A 22,800-nucleotide genomic window follows, 5' to 3' on the forward strand; every position below is an offset into this window, starting at 1 on the left:
TATAGGTAAAATATTGTCTTAATTGTCAAAACCTTCAGGCCTTCAGTTGTGGAAACTACAGATTAAAAGCCAATTTTCCACGTTCAGTTTCCTGATCGGAGCAGGACGTGATTTGGAAGCTGCAGTGGAAACAGGTCAGGTGTGGAGCGGAGAAGATGCAGCTCTGAGCCAGAGATGAACGGGTTTTTATTGTGTCCAGAGTAACACAGCACGAGCTTTATGTGGAACAGACGACAGAAAACTTCTGTTCAGTTCAGGCTATATTTAAACAAACTGCTTTAACATATGTACGGTGGTTCCTTTTTCTTTTTTCTTTTTTTTATACTGTAAACAGTGACTCACAAGCATATCTCCTCCAGACAAGGAGCTTATTGTCAAAGAGTTCAATGTAGAAAACGTTTCCACGCATCGAATAGTTCTTTTCTGTCGTAGTAGGCCTACCAAACCGAAGAGACGACGTGACTGCAGGTAAATACGCGGTATAAAACATTAGGTCTGTGGGATATATAGACATCTTTGTATATTTGTGGAAAAACACAGTCAGTCTTTGGTTCCACTGTAAAGTGCAGTTTCTGTGGTGCAGCAGTGTCGGGAGTCTTTGGTAGCTGGGGAGGAGTTCAGAGGAGCAGGGGCACCAGTCTTCATCCTCCTCCTCCTCCTCCTCATCAAAGAGGGACAGTTAAAGCAGAAGTAAGCAGAATGTTTGTGTTAATATAAGTCTTAAATAGTTATATCTTCCGACAGCAATCACTTATATAGAGTGTTTGGTCTGAAACACGGGTCTGTCAGTCACTCTGCTCTGCTGTAAGCCGAGGAGAAAACTTTCCTTGTATCCTACAACCTTTATCCAATGAGGAGAGAGAACGGCATAAAGGGGCGGTCCTCTCTGTGTGTGCAGCCAAGGGATGCGCGTGAATGTGGTGACGTAGGGACGAGGGCGGGGACTGCTAACTCCATCGGCTGACAAGAAGTTAGCCAAAACGACCGGATCGCTTACTTCTGCTTTAAAAAGTTTACATATGTTGTTGTTTTTTTTTAAAAAGCAGTCTCCCAGTCTGCTCTTGTAATCCACACTCTTGTTTCGTGTCTTTTTTTTTGTGTGTGTGTTGGTAGAACGAGCTCAAACTGCTTCTTCTTAGCTCTGCCAGAAAACCAGCGCAGACGTGACGAGCGCGGCCAAAGCCACAGTGACGTGTTTCTTCTCCTCGCTGCCCCTGTGCCACCCCGTGCAGTCGTTGTGGTGCGGCAGAGGCCTGAAGCCGCCGTCGTCCCCCCTCTGGCCGTAGTCGGGCGTCTGGCTGCTGGCCGAGCACTGGACCAGCGGCATCTGGTAGGACGTGGCCCGCTTCTCCGGCCGGTCGGGGCTGGAGCCGTCGCTGGGCCGCTGGCCGTTGTAGAGCAGGTAGCGTCCGTGGGCGTCCTGCTCCATGCGGAACAGCTCGTACTCGGTGTGCGGCAGGCGGATGCCCAGCGCCACGCAGCCGTTGGTGATGGTGACGTCCTGCTCCACCCCGACCTGCCACGATCCCTGCGCTCCGCACTCGTTGCCGTTGAAGACGTTGAGGAGGGACGTGGTGGCCAAGTCCATGGGCGTCACCCTCATGTGGTTCACTAGAGGAAGGAGGACAGGACACAAGAAGACATGATGAAGACGCAGGAAGAACATCAAACTTTTTAAACATGAGAAGTCAACGAAATGATGAAGAAGACCTGATTATGACAACATGTTACTCATTAAGTCATTTTCAGAGATTTGGAAACAGTCTAATAGACAAGAAAGTGAAGTGGTCAGACAAACAGTTTAAGCCTTAAGACACTTCTCTGTAGCTGTTATGGACATTAGTACCTTTGTTTTCTCTAGAGGTTTGTTTAAAACTCATCTGACCACTTGAGTTCCTTGTATGTTTTTTTAATAGCCTAACAATTAGTGATACAGTGGTGTCATAGAAATATACAAAATGACCAAATTAACTGGAATATTTCAACTAAGTCTTCAGCTTATACATTAAAGGGATAGTTCAACATTCTGGCAAATTGGCCCATAGCCATAATCCCTATAGTCATAGCAGTAGGTTTGTTAGCTTTAATTGTCGGTGCAAGCTGTTTTTAGAACGGCGGAGCAGAGCCGCGAGCTGCTCAGAGCTACGCTACGGAGGCTCATGGGATTTCTTGGTTTCCCTCATCAAACTCATCAAATACACAATCCAACAACTCCAAAACGCTCTGGTAGACAAGTTGTGACCTGCACATTCACCACGCTATGAGATAATAACAGAACGTTACGAGACTGAGTTGTTCTAGAGGTAAATGCAGAGACTTCTTGCTGAAAAACTGCCCCCGACGGGAACGCGCATCAGTGGTTTTGCATGAATTTACCTCGAAAACAACTCCATCTTGTGACGTTCTGTTATTATCTCATAGCGTGGTGAATGTGCAGGTCACAACTTGTCCACCAGAGCGTTTTGGAGTTGTTGGATTGTGTATTTAATGAGTTTGATGAGGGAAACCAAGAAATCCCATGAGCCTCCATAGTGTAGCTCTGAGCAGCTCGTCCAAAAAGACACACCAAAAAACATCCAAATACCTCCATGCTGCTCGTCTGTAATGTCCCTCTTGTATTGAAGCCCCGACATGAGAAATTGTTCCGAAAAAAATTAAATAAGTCTATGTTTTAAGCTTGTTTGTAGCGGAAGCTCCCAGTGTCTCAGTTCACTGCTTTGCCTTTGTCAGTGCAAATCTCGCGGGATTTGCAACACTGGGAGCTTCCGCTACAAACAAGTTTAAAATATAGACTTATTTAATTTTTTTCGGAACAATTTCTCATGTTGGGGCTTCAATACAAGAGGGACATAAGACGAGCACTATGGAGGTATTTGGATGTTTTTTGGTGTGTCTTTTTGGACGAAGAAAAGTGAGCAAATACCGTCATATGGACATGCAGTGCTGCGCCGAGCCCCGCTGTAACTCAGAGAAGCCACGGAGGACTCTGAAACTTCTCCCAACCCTTAGTCGACATGAGGGTGAGTAGATAATGAGTGAAATTTCAATTTTGGGTGAACTATCCCTTTAACTAATAGAAAAACAACCTCAACGTCTCTCAGTTACCTTTGAAGACAAAGTCCGTCCCGCCCATGACCCGTGTGGAGTGAAGCCCCCGGCTGTAGCGTCCGCGGGCGTAGATGGTGAAGGTGGGGTGTTTGCAGACGGGGTCGGAGTAGTGGTAGTAGTGACCCTCCCACGTGTGGTTGTTGTCATGGAAGACGAAGTGGCGGGTGAGGAAGAGGACCTCGGGGCGGACCTCGCAGCGCTGACTCACCCACTGGCCGTACAACCCCACGGTCAGGTCGGCCCGCGGCGGCAGGATGGGAGGGTGCAGCTCGTCGGAGCGGTAGATGATGCGACAGGCGATGCAGCCGTGGTCGTGGTTCTGGAGGTAAAGAGAGAGGGGAAGGTGTTAAAATGCAAAACAGAGGAGTTTGAACAGGTTTTATCATATTTTTAAGACTAAAAACAATGATAGTCTACAATGTGAAAGCAGAGCATTAAAGCTGCTGTGTGGCGAATTTGAACATCTCCAGCTTTGGTGCCCCCTTGTGGTGGCATCAATTAAATGCAGAAAAACATATCAAAAAAAGTTAAAAATGAATGAAAAGTTAATAAGTCAAAAAACTGAGACTGAATTAAAAAGCAAACTGATCAATTCAACTGTTAAAGGGGTACTATGCAAGTCCAGTCGCTTTTTTTTTTTAGATGTTTTGCTAACCCTCCTCCCGGCCATGTGCATTTGTTTTCAATGAAGCTGGCAAGAAGGCAATCCATGGAGTGATGGATAACATTATATATCATATACGTCTTATAAAGTGAATATTTGTGTAGTCTTATTTGTCATAAACAAGAAATTACGGATTACGGGGACACGTTTGTATCATGGTGCTGTCGAGTTGAGATCTACAACACACCAGGTCGGAGGCTCTGATCTTGCAAGATTGGTTTCTGGCAAAGAGACGCTACGTGGAAGTCAGAGAGCCTCTACTGTCTCTCGTAACAAGTCATCAAACCATCACAATTAAGTTGTTTAATTAAGGTACTGTAAAAAATATTGCATAGTTTTAACTAAAACTATCAATGCAATGTGACTAGCAGGAGATTATAAGAGATTAGAGTTGCTATGTGTAGAAAATATGTTGAAAAAAGTTCATATAGCGTCTTTACAACTATTAAATGTTGTGTTGTTGTCAGATTATCAACAATTTTAGGGTGATTTTTCTATATCTAAAGCACTAAAATTAACCAAATCTATTATAACAATATAACCTAATCAATATATTAACATATTATAAAATACAGTAAGAATATGGAATAAACCAGATTATACTGTGAAAAATAAACTTCCAGAATAAGTTACCAAAAGAATTACAATGTAAACAGTCATTTGTTATAAATGTACCTTAGGGAATATTTTTAAGGTGTAATAATGGACAAATATATTGCTTTAAATGTAACTTTACTTGACATCAACCAGAAATATTGCCCCTAAAAACCCTAAAAGGTTGGTTAATCTACCACAACATGTTATTTGCATCATTAACGCGTCATTATCACATGAACCTTGACAGCCTCAACACATACATACTTATCTCCATTCGGCTTGAATGGAGAAGAGAAGTCAGTTCATAAAACCTGAGGGACCTGAGGTTTAGAGATGAACCCACATCCGTGTGTGTGTGTGTGTGTGTGTCAGTCCGTCCAGCGTGTTCAGTGAAACCTGTCGGCGCTGGACGTCCTCTCCATCCATCATCACTATATTGTTGTCATGAAACTCGCATAAAGGTCGGCTGGCGTCGGTTCAGAGGTGAAGGAGGAAAAACTATTTCCCTGAGTCTGAACCTTATGGGGCGTTGGAAGCCAGACAAGGTTCCAGCATTTTCTCAGAGTGATCACATCATCTTACAGTAAAAGACAGATGTCTCCTTCGAACAAAAGCCGTGACACAGGAAACAGCCTGTCCAGCTTTCATGCTCCTTACAAACAACACTGAGAATCCTTTATTCACCCGGTTACTGACAAAACGAGGGCTTTTCAAATCCACCGACGTCTATTAATCATATTCACTTCACATCGTTTCTGGTTTTAAGCGGAGCCTCGGAGCCTCGGAGCAGCAGCAGCAGCAGCAGCAGCATGTGATCACAGGATCCACAGACGGGACAGCTGTGGCGTCTCTGGCTGCAGAAAAGACTCGAGGGTCCTGGTGGATTCGGAGCTGGAAGCCTTCACACTGTAATCCACAAAACGTCTTCCAAAAAGGCCGAACTCCAGGGAGGCGGTGGAGTTTTTGTTATTTGAGGGTGGTCAAAATTTAAGACCTAACCTCCCTGACCCAATCACTCTTTTCCCAGACAACATTATGCCTGCAGGAGATTTATAGAGTTTGAAAAAGAGGAAGGGGGAAAAAAGAAAAGAAAAGAAAAGAAAAAAGACGGGACAGGAGTGGAGTATCACTACATCCTACAGATGAGATAATCCCAGTGCAGTGCTTCAAACCCTCAGAGTGAGAGGTTAATGGGACGACTGGAGGAGAGGCCAGACCCTGAGAGAGTGTGTAGAGCATTTCTACACACTGGTGTGCATCTCAGTGTTTATTTGAATGAGCAGGAAATGTATTATATAGAGGGAGAAAAACACATTTTTGCACATGCAGGTGTTTAAACTGACTTAATGTGCCATTAAAACAACTGGACGTTTTAAGAACAAGGAATCACAGAAGCTTCCTGTTGAATTAAAGTAATCTATTTTTTTCTGACAACTCATTATTCTTCTTTTATGAGAGAAAACAAATATTGATCAGAAAGTTCATCCCAACACTGCTGCTTTAATCTCACTCCTGCACTACCGAGTTGTTCTAATAAAGCATCAGGGTGCGTAGTAAACTCACCGTCTTTGTACAAACAGTTTGTACTTATTGTTTGTATCAACTTTCAAGATCTCTGGGAACCATTTAGCTACTTCATCCATGAAATTTACATGTTTTTTCACTTTTTGGTGACCTGAACTTTTTTTTTTCTCAGAGAGTTTCTGGAAACATTTGCAGGAACTCTGGTCCCATAAAACACAGACAGTTTGTCTGAGCTGAGGACATGATCGTAGTTGGACCATGTCCTTGTTGTATAGATGATGATGATCATCTCAGGCTATGAATAGTATGTGTGAGGTCTTTTTCTAAGGGCTACATCCATATTTACGACATCAATATGTATTTTCATCTCACTACACAAAGTGCTGCAATAACAACTACGAAAGAAAACATGGTCTTCATTATTAAGGAAACACATTGAATAAATATGTTTTTCTTTCTTTGTCTTTTAGTTTTTAACTGCAACGCTAAATGCTAAAACTAACCCTAATGATAAACACATAAAGTCTCTGCTGGACACAAACTTAGCAGGCTGAGGACATCCAGACCAAACCAACACTGTGAACACTTCAGATATGAATTGAGCAGTGAGAATTAAGTTAATTTATCTAAAAGGCAAACTTTGAACTCTCTGTACAAATACTGAGCTTTGTCATAAAAAAAACAGACTCTAGAGTTGTAGAACAGTTTAAGTACACCTTCAGTCAATCTGTATGAAAATAAAACTAAAAGATCTTAAAAGAAAGACAACAAACTTCTCTTAAAATGTAAATTTAACACATTTTTCCAAGTGATTGAGTCTGAACAGAAGTGATTACACACATTTTTTCTGTCTAAATTTTACATATTTTTTCACTTTATGTTTTTGTTTTGTATTTAACAAGCACATGAAGGTGGTTTTCATCGTCTGGTCTCACTCTCAGCAGGGAGGCCTTTGAGTGAATTCCCCCAAAATGTCTAATTATATCTTAAAGGTTTCAGACGGGTGTGTTATAGCCTTGGTTAAAAAGTCTTATGCTTCAACTTTTGGCCACAGTGGTTGCAATTTCCTTGCATCATCTCAGCTCCATCTTGAAGCTCAAATATGGTTTTTTTTGTTTTTTTTTATGATGGACTGAACTCTTGCAATCAGTTTCACATTAACATTTTTCCTTCAGCGGCCACTAGTGATGTAAAATAAGTGTAAAGTGCAAAGCAATTACTACAGTATATTTTTTTTATTAATGATTAGTCTGCAGAGAATTCCTTTGAATAATTAATTGTTTGGTTTACAGGCCAGAATATTGTGAAAATTATCCATTAAAAACTAACAACAGGTGTTGGTCAATTGTTTGATTACCAAAACAAGTCCCTGAAACCTAAAAACTATGCAGTTTACTATTAATTAAGACAAAGAAATTAGCCAAAGCTGCCAAACGTATTCATTCGTGAACTGACATCATCGTTGTTTTATCATTTCATGGCTACAAAAAGGATAAACAAACAAACTTTTGACTGGATTCAAACACGTACACGTTCATAGTTGTATTATAAATGAACAAACTATGGTTCAAATTCAAAACGTAATATTTAATTGGAAAATCATAAGTCACACCGACAGTGTCAAACTTGCACAAGCTGTTGTTGCTGTAACTTGTTGGACTCAGTTTTTTTGCCGGGAGAAAAGCGCTTCATAATCTTACTGGAAGTGAAGAAACATGGAGGATATGAGGGAGGATATTACTGCGTTTGCTTCATATAAATTACATTCATTCATTTCATTTTTTACTACATCGGGCAGAGGCTTTTGTCTGAATGAGGTACTATCCAAACCGCAGCAGATCAAGGAGAATTACAAGTTAATTTCACTTTGTTTGGCAGCCATGTTTCATTTGGACATTTTGGGGATTACTGCCTATAAGTCCCAAAGCCAACTTTTTACGAGGACCAGAAACCACGTCAGGCTTTGCAGTGTTTCTTTAGAGGCCTGTCGCTGATAGCATAAACACTACGCCCATGTTTTTCTAAGTGGGTATCCTTAAAAAGCTGGACGAAGCATCTCTCCTGGAAGATGACCCCACAGGAATCCATAATAAGAGTCTTATCTCAGACTCACTGGCTTTATTGCTTTAGGTTAAAATGTATTTCTGCGGCTTACGGGGTCACAAAGATGCAAAAGAAAAACATAACACACACAGACCAGACTCAGGGGAGCGTGATGCATCTCTACATGTGGGATATGCGTAAAAAAAAAACATGTCAAACACTGACACACTTTAACAACAGCAGTATAAAAACACAGAACAAGGGTCATTATCACGTGGTGATTACTCTGCCTCGGTGACGCAGCAGCAGCTAAAAAAAAAAAAAAAAAAAAAGACCCAGAAAAACTTAAAAAACAAAGTTTTAGTGCTGCCTTGCTCTTGCATCACCGCTGAGGTCTGCCCAATAACCACAAATTGCTGACACCGGCAAACGTTCTGGACCGGGACCAGAGCGGGGTACACATTGTAAGATTAATGGATTGGGATAGTCACCATGGCAATAAAAAAATATTTAAAAAATCCCTGGAAAGAAACCATTACAACCTCAAGCAATGGTCAAGTTTTCAGCGCTGTGTTTCGGAGGCGGTGAGGTATTTTCTCTTGATGTTCACCAGAAAAATATAGATTTTAAAACCTAATTCACAGTATGTGATGAGTTGATGACCGACTGGGCCCAAAACTGACCAAAACTATAAAACTACTCAACATTTAGGATGTTAAAAAATGTCTATAATTCAGGCTTGGATTATCATAGAAGCATATTTTACCACGCATAAAGGGTTAGTGCAACCAAATTACAGTTCAAAACATTTCTTCACTGATCACTGCTGTGATTTAATGTGCTGAGGCTATCTATGTCAGAAATGTCTTTTTACATTTGAATACAATGGAGGCTTATATATTAAATTTAGTTACTCACAGCATTTAACAAAGCATATTTAATGTATATATTATCATTTTTACCAGCTGGGGGCAGCACAACGAGCTGTAAGTGACACGATGCATCACCTTATGTTTAACAGCCAAACACAGCTTAGTTACCATTTATATGTTTAGGTCGTCTAAGGACTTTAACCACAGTTTTCACTTTCTATTTGCTCCATTTTTGGTCTCCACCACCAACTCCTGAGGCAAAAATCAACCTCTTTAGCCAATACGTGCTACTTTTTACTGGGTACATAGCAGCAATCATGCCACAGAATAGTTCCCTGATACTTTCTGCATAATGAGGTTGATGAAACTGAACAGAAACATTAAAGCTGTGGTGTTATAAAACCAAGACAAAGAGCTGAAAGAAGCTAAAAGGCTCCATTGAGCTGAGAGGAACTGTAGAGTTGGCTCAAAATGATGTGAATTTGTCACAGCACAAAAACCTTATTTGAGCCTTTGTTTATATAAAAATATTGATAAAGGCAGCTTTGCAGGGGAAATAAAAAAAAAATCAATAGCAGCATCTCCCTCCAGAAACAACATCCCAGTTACTGTTGATAGAAAAAAAAACACACTGAACAGTTTAGACTGGAAGTACTACGACTGCTCTGGGCCAAAGTAATTGTCCAATGAAAACTGTTAACAACATGCTCGTCTGATTATCGACAACGAGGGGGACGCTGTTCCTGGAAAAGAGACGTTGCTGCTGTTGGTTAAAAAAAAAGAAGTAGTTTTGAAAACATTGTGAGAAACACAAGGGGAATTTCATTCACACATGTATATGGTTCATAAATTAATCCTGAACCACCTACACTTACATTATTAGTGAGTGAGTAAAACGTTTTATTTACTGTTTCACTGGCAGAAAGAGGTACAATAATGAGTGTCATCATGTAATACACTGATCAGCTGTTACATTAAACAGTTGATTGTTTCTAGTCTTGTGACTGGTTTGTGTGTATCAGAGGTCTGTTTTGAAAATTAAATCAAAATCATTAGATTTTTGTAACTTCATTTGTTATTTCATTTATTTTCTGCAGGTTTATGACTTGACCCAGGCAAGACTGGAATATATTGGATTATTACTGACACTTTTGTGATCACATGGTCACATTTTGCTTTGTTGAATTTTTGTTATAGTCGTTTGTATATGAATGAATGAACCCGTTGTTTTTTTTTTAACTTGTGATCTGCAGTGTAATATGTGATACAGCTAGTGCCATTATATATAAATATGTTTAGGTTATAAGTGCAATATTTCTACCTGAAATGCAGTGGAGTAAAAGTGGGAAATGGAAAGACTAAGTCAAGCATTTACTTGAATAAAGAGTAGAAGAGGAGATTATTTCTAATTTGGGTGAACTGACCCTTTCAGTCAAAGCTGTACGAGTGTGTTTTAACTTCAGCTCCACCGACACCTCGTCTTCCTCTTTATTCAGAAAAGATGGAGGAAGAGAAAGAAGGAGAGCACATGCAACACTTTTGACTTGAGCCTCAGGCATGCATGAAATCAGACCTGGTATGCGCTCGCTGGAATAATTCATATGGCCGCATGAATCCAAATTCTAGGAATACCACATGTTGATCGCTCCCAGAGATAGGCCACGGTTTCACATTGCGCCCCTGCGGGCCAGAGGGGCTTAAAGAGAGAAGCTGTGGTCATTACAGCGCCACGGGGGAGCTCGTCTGATCACAGCTCCTCACTCCACACTCTGTTTACATTCTGATCAGCAACACCAAGCCCCGTCATCCCTGTACAAATGGATGTTTATTTAGACAGCAGACCCGAACAGGATTTCATTGTAATCTCTGTGGAGGGTGACAGTGAAAACATCACTCTAGGGTTTCAGCCAGCGAGGAAACTGCTGCTCAGCAGAGTAAATACAGAAATTACACACCGTAAGCACAGAGGAGGGAAGAAAGAGCTCTTTCTACTAAGACGAGATTTGGGAGATGAAATGTGCGCGTGCATAGTTTCTGGTTTCTATAAGTGCAAATGTTTAGTGTATGAGGGTTTAAGGGCGTAATTCTTGTCATCTACACTGATCCTTCAATCAGATTTCCATCGGGGCGTAGTTAAAAGTTTTGTGTGTTTTAATCTTCTCCGTGCAACAAGTTGTTGGAGATTACAGATCTCAAATTTTCAATTATCCAAGAAGATTATAATAAATTGACACTGGAGCCGTCTACGCTTGTTGGGAATTAATGATTTCTGAGACTTCCTTTCAAATATTTTTTCACCCCAGCTGTCCTACTTAAGATAAACTCCCATAAAAAATGTTTTCAGGCTCAGTTTAAGCCCCTTTCTGGTGTGTGTGGTCTCTCTGCAGCGTGGAGGGCTCAGCACAGTGGGAGTGAAGTTCAACAGGTTACTCACTGAGCCGCACACATATAGGACAGAATACAGAGGTCTGTCTCCGGCCCCGGTCATGTGCTCCAACAAACACAGAAGACAGTTTGAGGGCGCAGAGGACCCTCATCCTGCTCGTAGACTTGTTGCACTATATATACACTCTTCTACAGCCAAAACAAACTTGACTCTCAGGTCAAGAATTTACTCTGATTGCATTGATTGTCATGTGCAGCTGTTTTAATTTGCAAAAAAAAAAACAATTTACCTTGATTTAGTGAAAGTTCTCTGCCTCAAAAATAATCACAAACTCTGCAGTCTCTGAAACTTAAAGGTGCCCTGTGGAGTTTTTGACCACTAGGAGCGCTATAGCCTAGAGCAATGGTTTCAGGAGTGCATCCCTGATGGTTTGTAATTTGGACATGACTATTGGGATATCAAAACTGTACCAAATAACAAAGACAGAGAGGAAAAAACTTGACTGCAAGTCAAAAAAATGGATTGAGAAATGAGAAAAATAGATTTACAAGTCTTCTATAAATTAGGAAATTCATTGATCACATGTGTAAGACTTTGAGGATACACACTGGATGTTATTATAACGCTGTTTGTGTCACAGGGCAACTTGAAGTGTCAGTAAATCCTGTATTTGCAGCACTGTTTCCAGTCTACATTCCCGCCCTCGTACCATTTTGTTTGGATGGTTTATTATTTGTTTGAATGAGTGAAATTAATCAGCCTTCAATAATAAAGTAAAGAGTGAAGAAAAGTCTAGAAAAAATTGCCAGATTTGTGCTGCAGAATTTCATTTTCTCCAGTAATCATGATCATCTCACAAGCTTTACACCTCTTTGTCTTGCAGGATGGAAACCAAGGATTTACACAAGGTCAGTAGCTCTAAATACCACAATCTACCACATGATCTCAGAAATGCTCCGACGTTGTGCTCCTTCCAAGCCAAACTTAAAGGAATAGTCCTTCCTGAAGAGGAGGTTCCGCTACAAACAAGCTTGAAATATAGACTTATTTCATTTTTTTCGGGCGTCAATACAAGACGGACATTACATACGAGCAGCATGGAGGTATTTGGATGTTTTTTGGTGTGTCTTTTTGTTACGAAGAAAAGTTTGCAACCGTTATATGGACATGCACTGCTATGCCGAGACCCCCTGTAACTCAGAGAAGGCACGGAGGACTCTGAAACTTCTCCCAGCCCTCAGTCCACATGAGGGTGAGTGAATTTGAAGGGTGAATTTTGGGTGAACTATCCCTTTAAGACTTCTCTGTTTAGCTGTGCATTTCCTTAAATGTCTTTGTGTCCATGAACTTCTGTGTGTCTTAGTATCTATTGCTGTTTACTTCTTTAATATGTTGTCCTAACTCTATGTAAAGCACTCTGAACTGCTTCTGCATGGTATGGTGCGTATATAAATAAATTTGAATTGAATTGAATTAAATAAACATTAGTTTTTGTCCTACAAAAGAGGAAAACACAGAGATGACATGGAGGAAGGGGCTGACCTTGGCGTTCTGCAGGGCGGTCTGGTAGCTGGACGGTTTGTAGTAGAGCCTCTGCGACGGCTCGGTGTGGATGTCTCCCAGGAACAGCTCCTCCACCAGGTGGTCCAGGTTGTGATGCAGGTACTGCTTCTCCACCCTGAGCAGCTGCAGCTCGTGCATGGCGAAGTTAAGCTCCCTGGAGCAGTCGTAGCCCCCTCCCTCGCTCCACAGCTCGTAGATCACGCTGGGCTCCCAGGGGCCCTTCGCCGCCCCCCGGCAGCTGTGGTTGAGCCTCTGGCCGAGCTCTTTGGCCACGGTGGCCGTGTGACAAACCAGCTGCACCCGGTGGTAGTGGTACTCTGCCTCCGTGCCCCCGCGGATGATCCAGGAGGCCTGGCGTAGGCGCAGACGACCGCGGATGACCAGCGTGTAGGTGGGTTTGGTGCAGTGGTTGTCCTCGTAGTAGAACTGGTGAGCCTGGAAGGTGTTGTTGGGGTAGAAGCTGTAGGAGCGCGTCAGAAACTCTGGGCCCGGTCTCACCTCACAGCTGCAACCACAAACAGAAACAGTTTTAGTTTAGTCTTTATTGAAGAGATAGTTCAACATTTTGGCAAATTGGCCCATTGCCATAATCCCTATAGTCATAGCAGTAGGTTCGTTACCTTTAATTGTCAGTGCAAGCTGTTTTTATAACAGTGGAGCAGAGCCGGGAGCTGCTAAGAGCTACACTAGGGAGTTGGGATGGGATTTCTTAGTTTCCCTCATCAAACTCATCAAATACACAATCCAACAACTCCACAACGCTCTGGTGGACAAGTTGTGACTTGCACATTCACCACGCTATGAGATAATAACACAACGTTACGAGACAGAGTTGTTTTAGAGGTAAATTCATGCAAAACCGCTGATGCGTGTTGCCTTCAGGGACAGTTTTTCAGCAAGCAGTCTCTGTATTTACCTCGAAAACAACTCTGTCTGGTAACGTTCTGTTATTATCTCATAGCGTGGTGAATGTGCAGGTCACAACTTGTCCACCAGTGCGTTTTGGAGTTGTTGGATTGTGTATTTGATGAGTTTGATGAGAGAAACCAAGAAATCCCATTAGCCTCCGTAGCGTAGCTCTGAGCAGCTCGCGGCTGCGCTCCACCGTTCTAAAAATAGCCGACAAATAAAGGTAACGAACCTGCTGCTATGGCAATCATCATGGCAATGGGCCAATTTGCCAAAATGTTGAACTATCCCTTTAAGTATCTTGCCACGCTTTGTGGCAGTTTGTTTTCGCCTGTTGACTTCACATCGCACTTCCCATTAATTAGAGCAAATCATTAGATTTATGAGTGTGGTTTTGTGTTTACCTTCCAGACAGCCTCTTTTATTTTATTTTTTTTATCTCCTTCCTCTTACACAGGAGGAAAATCACTTTGCAGAGAATTAAAACCTTCTCAGAGATCACTGTAATCTACTGCATGTCTGTGTGTTAGTATCACAGTCTTTCCTGTTGCCAGCAGGGGCCAGTCTGAAATATGCTGCTCTGTGGTGCATTCAAAGAACCTCTGATATTCAAGATTTAATGCTTAGCTTAAGCAAAGCACTGGGTTTACAAGTTATGGCTTTTATGGGGGGGGGGAGAACTAAAATTACCTCCATCACTCATTACAATCCCTGTTCATCATTTAAAATACTAATGATTTGTGCAAATATTACAGCTTTAAGGTTTTCTGTAGTTACAGCAACCTTGGCTTTTGAAATGAATTGTATTTGAAAAGAAAGAAAGTTTGTTATGATGACCCTGAACATGCACAACTACCAGGATGACCTGCAGATATTTATGAGATACAGAGGGCCCAAACTATCTCAGGATACAAACCATATTTTATAATGCTCTAGTGACTAGTCTAAACATATCGGAACAGTTGCATTAGATTGTGTATAATGTAAATTAATGTGAAAACTCCTTTGGGGCAGGGAAAATTAATTAATCCATAGTGGTTTACCTGGTGGACACCCAGTGCCCCTCTACGTTTGGAGGCATCTGCACCGTGATTCTGGCTCCGTTGTGAAGGTGCTTCAGCATGTGATGGCACTGGGAGTCTTTGACCAAGCGGCCGAAGGTTTTCTCCAGGGAGAGACGACTGGAGCGGCCGTCTGAGTAGTGCCCAGTCATTTGTGCCCAGCCTGTGGGAACAACAGCGATGAGAAAAGGATGGTGTCACTCAGTGGACTGGAGATCTTTCATTTTCATGTTCTTTTTTTAGAAAAAAGGGATGATTGCTGAAAACATCAGCAGATTTCAGCCATGAGACTTTTTGGTTTCATGGGAAAATTTCAGGCTTCAAAAGACAGTGAGAAACTCTCAGTGAGAAAGCTTGAGAGATGGCGAAACCACAAACATGGCGTCGTGCCATTCGGGTTCAATGTTTCAACCTCAGCTGTTTTTTTTTCCAGGTTAAAATCTTAAACAACTCAAGAATTGGTTTTAGTTGTTCTGCCAGATCTCAACATCCCATTAAATGAAGCTCAACTTGTTTCAAAGCAGCTAATAAAGAAAGTTAATTACACTTAGATCAAGGAGAAAAAGCAGCAGCTATTCAGTTTGAAGTCAGCTCTCTCTGAAGTGTTTAGAGGGTTTAATTAAATCATTTTCACATATCACCCTGGGATTACACAGCTTTATCAGTGACCTCCAGCAGCTGGCATGAGTGGACTCTTCATGAGTTAATACGAGCTGATCATGTGATGAAAAGACAAATCTTTGATGCCACAAGTTGAGGAACTAACAGGTGACTTTCTGCTCTTGCATCAGACACCACAACAAACTCTGACATCTGTTCTGTAAACAAAGTTAAAAGGGACGTGAGCAGCCTGGAGATTCAAAGGCTCTCAGCTCAGCTCATTCCTATCTGCACATATACCCCTCGATGCACCACATGAAACAACAATACCTTCAACAATGAGCCGAGCTTACGGGGGGATAAAATATCGGAAATGAAAGCATTTTCAAAGCCCGGAGCCAAAGAAAAGCCTTGAAGCTCACATTCCTGGGAGGATTTATTCCATGTAATACTCTAATATCATCAAAATCTACCTTGAAATATGAAGACTTTGCATTAAATTCCTCCCTATCAGACCTGACTGGCCTGGCAATATCATTTAACGCCAGAGGAATGCTGCTGCGGTCGCCTGCGCGGCCTTTAATTTGAGACTAATAAACGTCCGACGGAGGAACACAAACATCTGATTAAGAGAAGCCAAAAGCTCCGAGGAGAGCAGAGATTTATCCAGCTGTTTTACACCCAGCGAAGCAGCTCCTACGAGTGTTAGCCCAGGCTTGTGTGCAAATCACCACATCACAGCGCTGCTCAGTGGAAACACTGGACAGTTGATCCCCCGACTCAGCTGGTGGCATTAGTAACGCTGCTCTGTTAGAAATCAAAGAAAAGGCCTCAGAGTTTGCTGCATGTTAAATGTGTGTGTGTGTGTGTGTGTGTGTGTGTGCATGTGTGTTTTGCACCTGCAGTCGGCTCGGACCACGGGGGGAAAAGATCCTGAGCGGCTGCCAACAGCTTGTTTTCACAATGAGGAGAGCAGAAACTACCAGCGTGTGTGTGTGAGTTTAAAAAGGGAAACCTGGTGAGATGTGCAATACAAACACACTTTAAAACATCACTGACGTTTCCGCCGCTCAAATACCACCACAGGTTTAATGGCAGGTGAAGCTCAGGGCAACACAAACACACACAATACACAAAACAATGTAGCTGTATGAATGGAATAGATGCACTTTCCTCAAATGTGATGGACAAAAATGAAAAAACTAGGGCTGGATACTATGTAAAAATGATCAAATTACCAATATTATGAATCGATTAACATCCTATATGTTCATACTGCACTACAAAACAATGTTTTTGACAGCAATTTCAATAATTTAGTCATTTTTTTAATCAGGAACACCAGAAAATCAACTTGTTTCTGCTTCTCAAATATGAATATCTGCTGCTCAAAGTTTATTATTAATGTCTGTTTAGTATTTTCAGAGTCTCAGTCAGACCTTAGAAGAGGTCGCTGTGAGTTTTCTGGTCAATTCTCACTATTAACAGATGTTTTACTACCTTATAGTCATCAATTGATTGGAGAAATCAATAATTAAAATAACTGTAAGCAACATCTGGTCTTTTTTCAGCAGCTGTCTAATAACTGATGGAGTCACCTTCATGTGATCTGAGTTTGGAGCTTCAGGCACATGACGACAGGAGGACGTATCTACGGGGGAGGTGGAGGTTGCTGACGTCAGTTTAAAACATTTTAATGTCATTACAGAGCTAAATCAGATTTTTGATACAATTTTGATATATATTTGCGGTCACAGCAGCTGTGCGGACAGCTAAACTCTGAATAAAGTCAATTAAACACAGATTCTTTTGATATTTGATTTTTCAGTTTTGGAAATATTTGACATTTTGTTTCAATGAACTGTGAGGAATCGGATTTTGGTCTAAATGTGAATAAGAGGAGCTAGAAAGCCAAAGATGAAGCAGGTAACTCTGCAAACAATCCAGAAAAGTGAGGTTTTCTTCACAACAGAAGTTTTAGGATGTTGAATTATCACCTGATGTTTCACTGCAGCTTCCTCTAGATCCTGAGTAATGCAGATAACAGTGAAGCACTTTGAATAAAGCTGAAGGATTTTGGAGAGGCCCTCGCTCATGCTGCTCAGTAAAGTCTGACTCTGAAAAGATCCAGAAAAGCTGAAATCCAATATTTCATTAAATCCTTTCCCAGCATCCAAGCTGCAGACTCCTTCTTTCTTCACTTCACTTAAAAAGACATTGAAAAAGCTGAAAAAAACATCATCATTATCATGATTTATCTGTTTTTGATAGAAAACCAATGATACTGTGTAGCCTATAGCAGCGAATGAACTGATCCAGAGTCAGCAGCAGCAGCGGCGGCGGCATCGTCGGACCGAGCACTTGTTTAAGAATCACTTGTGGCTTGGTAAAAAATATCTGAATCATAATGAAACATGAGCTTTATTTAGAACGGTTTTAAACACAGTTACAAATCTTTTTTTTTCACTAAAGGAGTTACACGAGATCAAAGCCAAGAGGGCGAACCAGCTCGAAATGGGAAACAGGCTTACAGGGAAATAAATGGGAAAATGATTAAAAGGAGGTTGTGTGTAGCCTTGTTTGTAAAATTACTTTTTAAGAGGAAGCGTCATACATCTCTTTGTGTCGACACTTTAACGAGAGTTGAATGTGTGAGCGGTGGGAGTTTCTTCCATGAGCCTTAATTCTCTCTCTCTGTACAAAAAAAACAAAAACTCCTCCCTCATTAGGGCGATCATCAGAAAGGCTGGACTCGAACCTCCTGGTCCCTCCATGCTGCTGCTCCTACTCCTACTGACTGCTGCTTTCCCAAACTGCTGCTCTCTATCTGAATCAAAGCGCCCACAAAACTCCCAGAGCCCAAAACCACCGAGAACATTTCCAGTTGGCCTGATCCCACGGGTGAGGTAACAGCACTGGGACCCCTGACAAGCAGAGAGACTCCACATCGTTTATGGGAAGAAGAGGAGGAAGAAGAAGAAGAAGAAGAAGAAGAAGAGGAGGAGGAGGAGGAGGAAAGAAAAAAAAACCAGAAGTGCCAGAGCAGCAGAGACCAGACAAAGGACTGTTCTTTGTGTTATCTCAGAGTTTGGCAGTGACCTTTGCTGCAAGACCAAATGAAAGGGGGTAAAGAAAATAACACAACACGTCCAAATGACTGAATCCAGAGGTGGGAAACGAGTGAAGTGCAGCAGAGCAGCTGTAAAGATGGTGCTGGTTTTTTAGGGGGGTATTTTTTTTCTTTTTTTTTACTCTTTGTCTCTAAAATATTATTGTACTTTTTGTTCCACATGCATCCGACAGCTGCAGCTGTGAGTCAGTTTGTCCAGATTAGGATTTTAAAGGTCATAAAACGCTGCTTTAGCTATGCTAGCTCCTCTGAGCGGCTAAATGTTATAGTCCAAACTAGTGATGTCAAGATTATAAATTTTCTTGGTACGATTATTGTCAGAAATAATCACGGTACTACGATTATTATGAACTAATTAATTTCACAACACTATGAATGTGTAAAATCAAATATAGTCAAAATATAATTACATTACTCATTGTTTACACAGAATATTTCAAGTATCTATTAATATATGACCAATTCTTAATCCTCCAGGGGAAGTGTTTGAAATATTCAGATCATAAATTGTTATCTATACCAAATGTTTGCATTTATTTTAATCGTTTTTTGTTTTGTTTTGCTTTTTTTTAATTGAAAATGACACGCTAACATTTAAATTCCTACCAATTCAATGTTACGTTAGTTAAATGGACCAGTATCTGTGCATTTACCTTCATTTTTGCGCACATCTGCCGATAAGGTTCCGATATCATCTTTTTGGGAAAGTAACGGTATTTAGGAATCTTTACGATTAATTAATTGTGCCGTTTAATACCACGATTAATTGTGAAAACAAGTAATTGTGACATCCCTAGTCCAAACAAGCTAACGTGTCCACGATAACGTTGTTAATCTTTAAAATTTGACACAATCGGGTCTCTACAACCAAGAGAGGTTGAGATATTTCACTAAAACGCCCAAAACAGGCGACCTCAGGCTTTCACACAGCCCATCTGAGCAGACGACGTTGCCACGGTAACGTAGCGTGCGCTCGCTGCTCATGAAGTCTGGAAGTAACTCCTGTTTTGAGCTTCATGACACAGTTTTGATTGATTCAGAGTCAAACACACTCACATGGGCCACATGTTCACGGAGCAACGATTTCACACACGCTCCGAAGCTTTCAAACAAAAAAAGAAAGAAATTAAAGGAATAAGTGGAATATGAACATCTGTATCTCCATGACGACGGGTCAACTCCATCTACTGATGGAGGACAGTTAATACGAGGAGCTTGAGGTGTGATTGAGCGACAAGCTCTCAGCTCAGCTGCATCTGCCTCTGCTCTGTTTGGGTTTATTTCTGACATCACTGTGAATTAGACTCGTTTGACTTGACGTTAAACGACTTTGCCAGTTTCTCACTGATGCCTCTCTAATCACAGCTCTGATTATTTGGCCTGGTCGGCTGGAGCTGGGGCTTTGTTAGTTCGATTTCCAGTCAACTCTAACAGCTGATTGATGGATTGATGATGGTAACTGGAATTCAATGTGGAAAAATAACTTAAAAACATGCAACAATGTTTGTGATCGAGCCTGAACAAGGAGTTAGTTTAATCTCTTTTTGTTGAGATGCAGTTATGAGCAGTCTGTTTCTGTGTCTTGTTTGTTAACTGTACACACACACACATACATGCAACCCAATAATACATACATGTAGGCAACTATACAGTTTAAATAACCTCTAGTGGACGAATGCAGTGCATTTAATGTGTATTTTTACACATATTCCTCTCAATCCGGGTTTAAAATATTCTTTACCAGCATCAAAATTATAATGTAATACTTTGTATATGGTGCAATCATTTCTGGTGAAGATGCCTTGATCTTATATTTGATGTTTCTGTCACATCTTAGAGTAAAGTTTTGCTATTTAACTGTTAAACATCCTGCCTTAGTCTTCACACTTTTTAAAATGGGAGTACACGTTGCTAAAAATGTCTTGTTCTGTTTGTTGTTTGAGTTATTAAAAAAACGGACTTCCCCCCAATTTAGCTCTCAAACATCAGGACCTGTTTTGGCCTCAGAGATGACATATCCGTCGAGTTCCTGCTTGTTATTGTGTTTGAAGTGGTTGAAAACCTTGTCTATGAGGTGTTTTTCCTCTTTTTGCTGCCACAGTCCGGCGGTTTGTATATTTTCTGGGCTGTAATGAGCAAACTTTGACTCTAAAAACGCTTCATTTTTCCAACTCTGCCACCAAAAGGAAGGAAAAGAAGAAAAAAAAACATCAACAAGCTGAACACAGAAAGAAAACAGTTCAATACTTTTCATAAAAATAGCTGAATAAACAATGAAACTAAAAGGTCGTATTGAGAGGCAGCAGAAGATCTCTGAGTCCACTTCTCAGTCTTTTTCAAAGTCTTTTTCTTTTCTTTTTTGCTGTTTCACTCTCCACAATGAGACTCAATGAAGTTTCCCCCCTCCTCATGTGGATTTACAGCACACACTAATCTCAGCTGACAGTGCGTTTCCATTGCCACTATGAAAGGCTGCAACACACACACACACACATACACATACACACACCACTTAATTGAACGTTACATTCACTTAAACACACTTAAGGATAAGTGGAAAGACGAAATACTGCAGCCTATCGTTTTATCTCAACCCCGTCATTTGAAGTTGCAGCCAAATGTTCCCTGCCACTGTCACTGGCAGCAGATGGATCGGGTCAGAAACTGCAGTCCCATAATCCTCTGCTGCTGCTCTGACAGGGTTTTTCATCAAGAATGGGGTGTTTTAAGTGGCTCTTAACTCTCCCAGTTGCTTTCATCTGCCCACTTACCCCCGGGGGGGGGGGGGAGGAAGCTTTTTATTGGGCTCTATCTATAGCCTTCAAACATTTACCTCACAGTGGCATAAGGAAATATTATTATGATGAGTGCTCACAGACACAAACACACAGCCATGATGGTTAACAGGTGTGCAGAGGTGAAGGGGGGGGCTTTACCTGACACATGCAGGCTGCAGGAGGAAGTGAACACATAAAAGCCCACAGGAGTTTCTTCATAACATTTACTGATCTCTCTTTTTTTTCATATCAAAGCAACAAAGGTGCTTTCAGGGGCTGTTTGTACATTCGGGTTTTCCATGCACACGTGGAGTGAAACATGCTCCAGTTGGACGCATCAACTCCAGACAATCCTCCACACTTGTTGCGCCGCCACACACTGAATGAGCATCACATTTAACAACAACAATCAATCCTGCAAAACATGGAGAAAAAATAAAAAGTTTCTTACCCAGAGCAGCGATGAGCAGCAGCAGCAGCAGCAGCAGCGCAGATGACGGCCCCATCCCGGACTCTTTGAGCTGCTGGGGAGGGAGGCAGGGAGTGAAGGGGGGGACTGAAACGAGCTTCACCGGTCACACTGAGGTGGAGGTTGTTTTGTTTTCCCTTTTTACGCAGCGTCCTGGCTTATTCCGACACAAATCCTCACATTATGGATCCAAAGCGTGGAGCAGCACACACTCCCGTGATGTCTGCGCATCCTAAGAAACACACCTCCGCTTGGTTGGTTGGTTGGTTGGATAGAAAGAAACTGAGAGAAAGAGAGAGGCAAGAAGAAAAATCCCGCGGAATCTGAGCTTCAAAACAAAGAATCACCAAAACGCAAAGTCCAAACTTAAAAAAATAAACTCTGATTAAACTTTGTTCGTATCGCTGCAGCGTGGAAATGCTGCAGCTCGGTCGTTTCTTCGTGCGTCCTCCGTGCGTCCTGCGCCTCGGAGGAGTGTTCGTACGTGTGTTCAGACACCAGACTGGATTGAACACCCCCCCTCTCCCTCCTCCTCCTCCTCCTCCTCCTCCCCTCCGTAGCCTACAGACTTTGTGGGCGTGGAGTGTGTGTGTATGTGTGTGTGTTGTGTTGAAGTTTTCTCCCGTTAGGTGCACTGACTGCACACTGCACAAAACGCCCATGTGCACAAGGTGTGTTAGTCAGATGCAGAACCTGGAGATGCTTTTTGAGTCTGGAGATAAATTCAAATAACTTCTCTGTCAGCTACTGCAACGCTGCAAATCTCCCTCTCCATATGTTTTCATTTGTTTTTTTTAATCAATCTTTTACATTAATCATGTTGTTTTTAAGCAAACTGATCCTGGTTTCTTCCAAAAGACACATTTTGGGGGTTATATCGTTCAAAAAACAACAGAATTTGTTTAATTATTAACAAAATTGAGGCACAAACAAGGTAAAATGAAGGATTTTTGTTCTTTCTTGTTGCAAAATTAAGCAGCAACACTGAGTTAAAGTGGTTTACAGGTTGCAGAAGACATCAGATTAACCTAAACATGTGGGTTTTGGGGGGAGGGGGATTAACAGGTGGTTAATTTGTGGTGAGACCAAACAGAGCG

General features: G+C 41.6%; 1 protein-coding gene across 1 annotated transcript; it reads right to left on the bottom strand.

Annotated features, from left to right (window-relative positions):
• Positions 1–1,109: 1,109 nt before the first annotated feature.
• On the bottom strand, positions 1,110–22,189 carry LOC146970265 (protein APCDD1). Its single transcript, XM_085803889.1, has 5 exons — positions 21,686–22,189; positions 14,710–14,890; positions 12,737–13,262; positions 3,106–3,427; positions 1,110–1,611 (listed from the first exon to the last, which is right to left on the bottom strand). The coding sequence occupies exons 1-5, from the start codon at positions 21,738–21,740 to the stop codon at positions 1,136–1,138; spliced, it is 1,560 nt and encodes a 519-aa protein (XP_085660015.1). The 5' UTR covers positions 21,741–22,189; the 3' UTR covers positions 1,110–1,135.
• Positions 22,190–22,800: the final 611 nt, after the last annotated feature.

Source organism: Trachurus japonicus, chromosome 17 (genome assembly GCF_045865225.1).
Source record: "Trachurus japonicus isolate A0001 chromosome 17, Traja_1.0".
Lineage (NCBI taxonomy): Eukaryota > Metazoa > Chordata > Actinopteri > Carangiformes > Carangidae > Trachurus > Trachurus japonicus.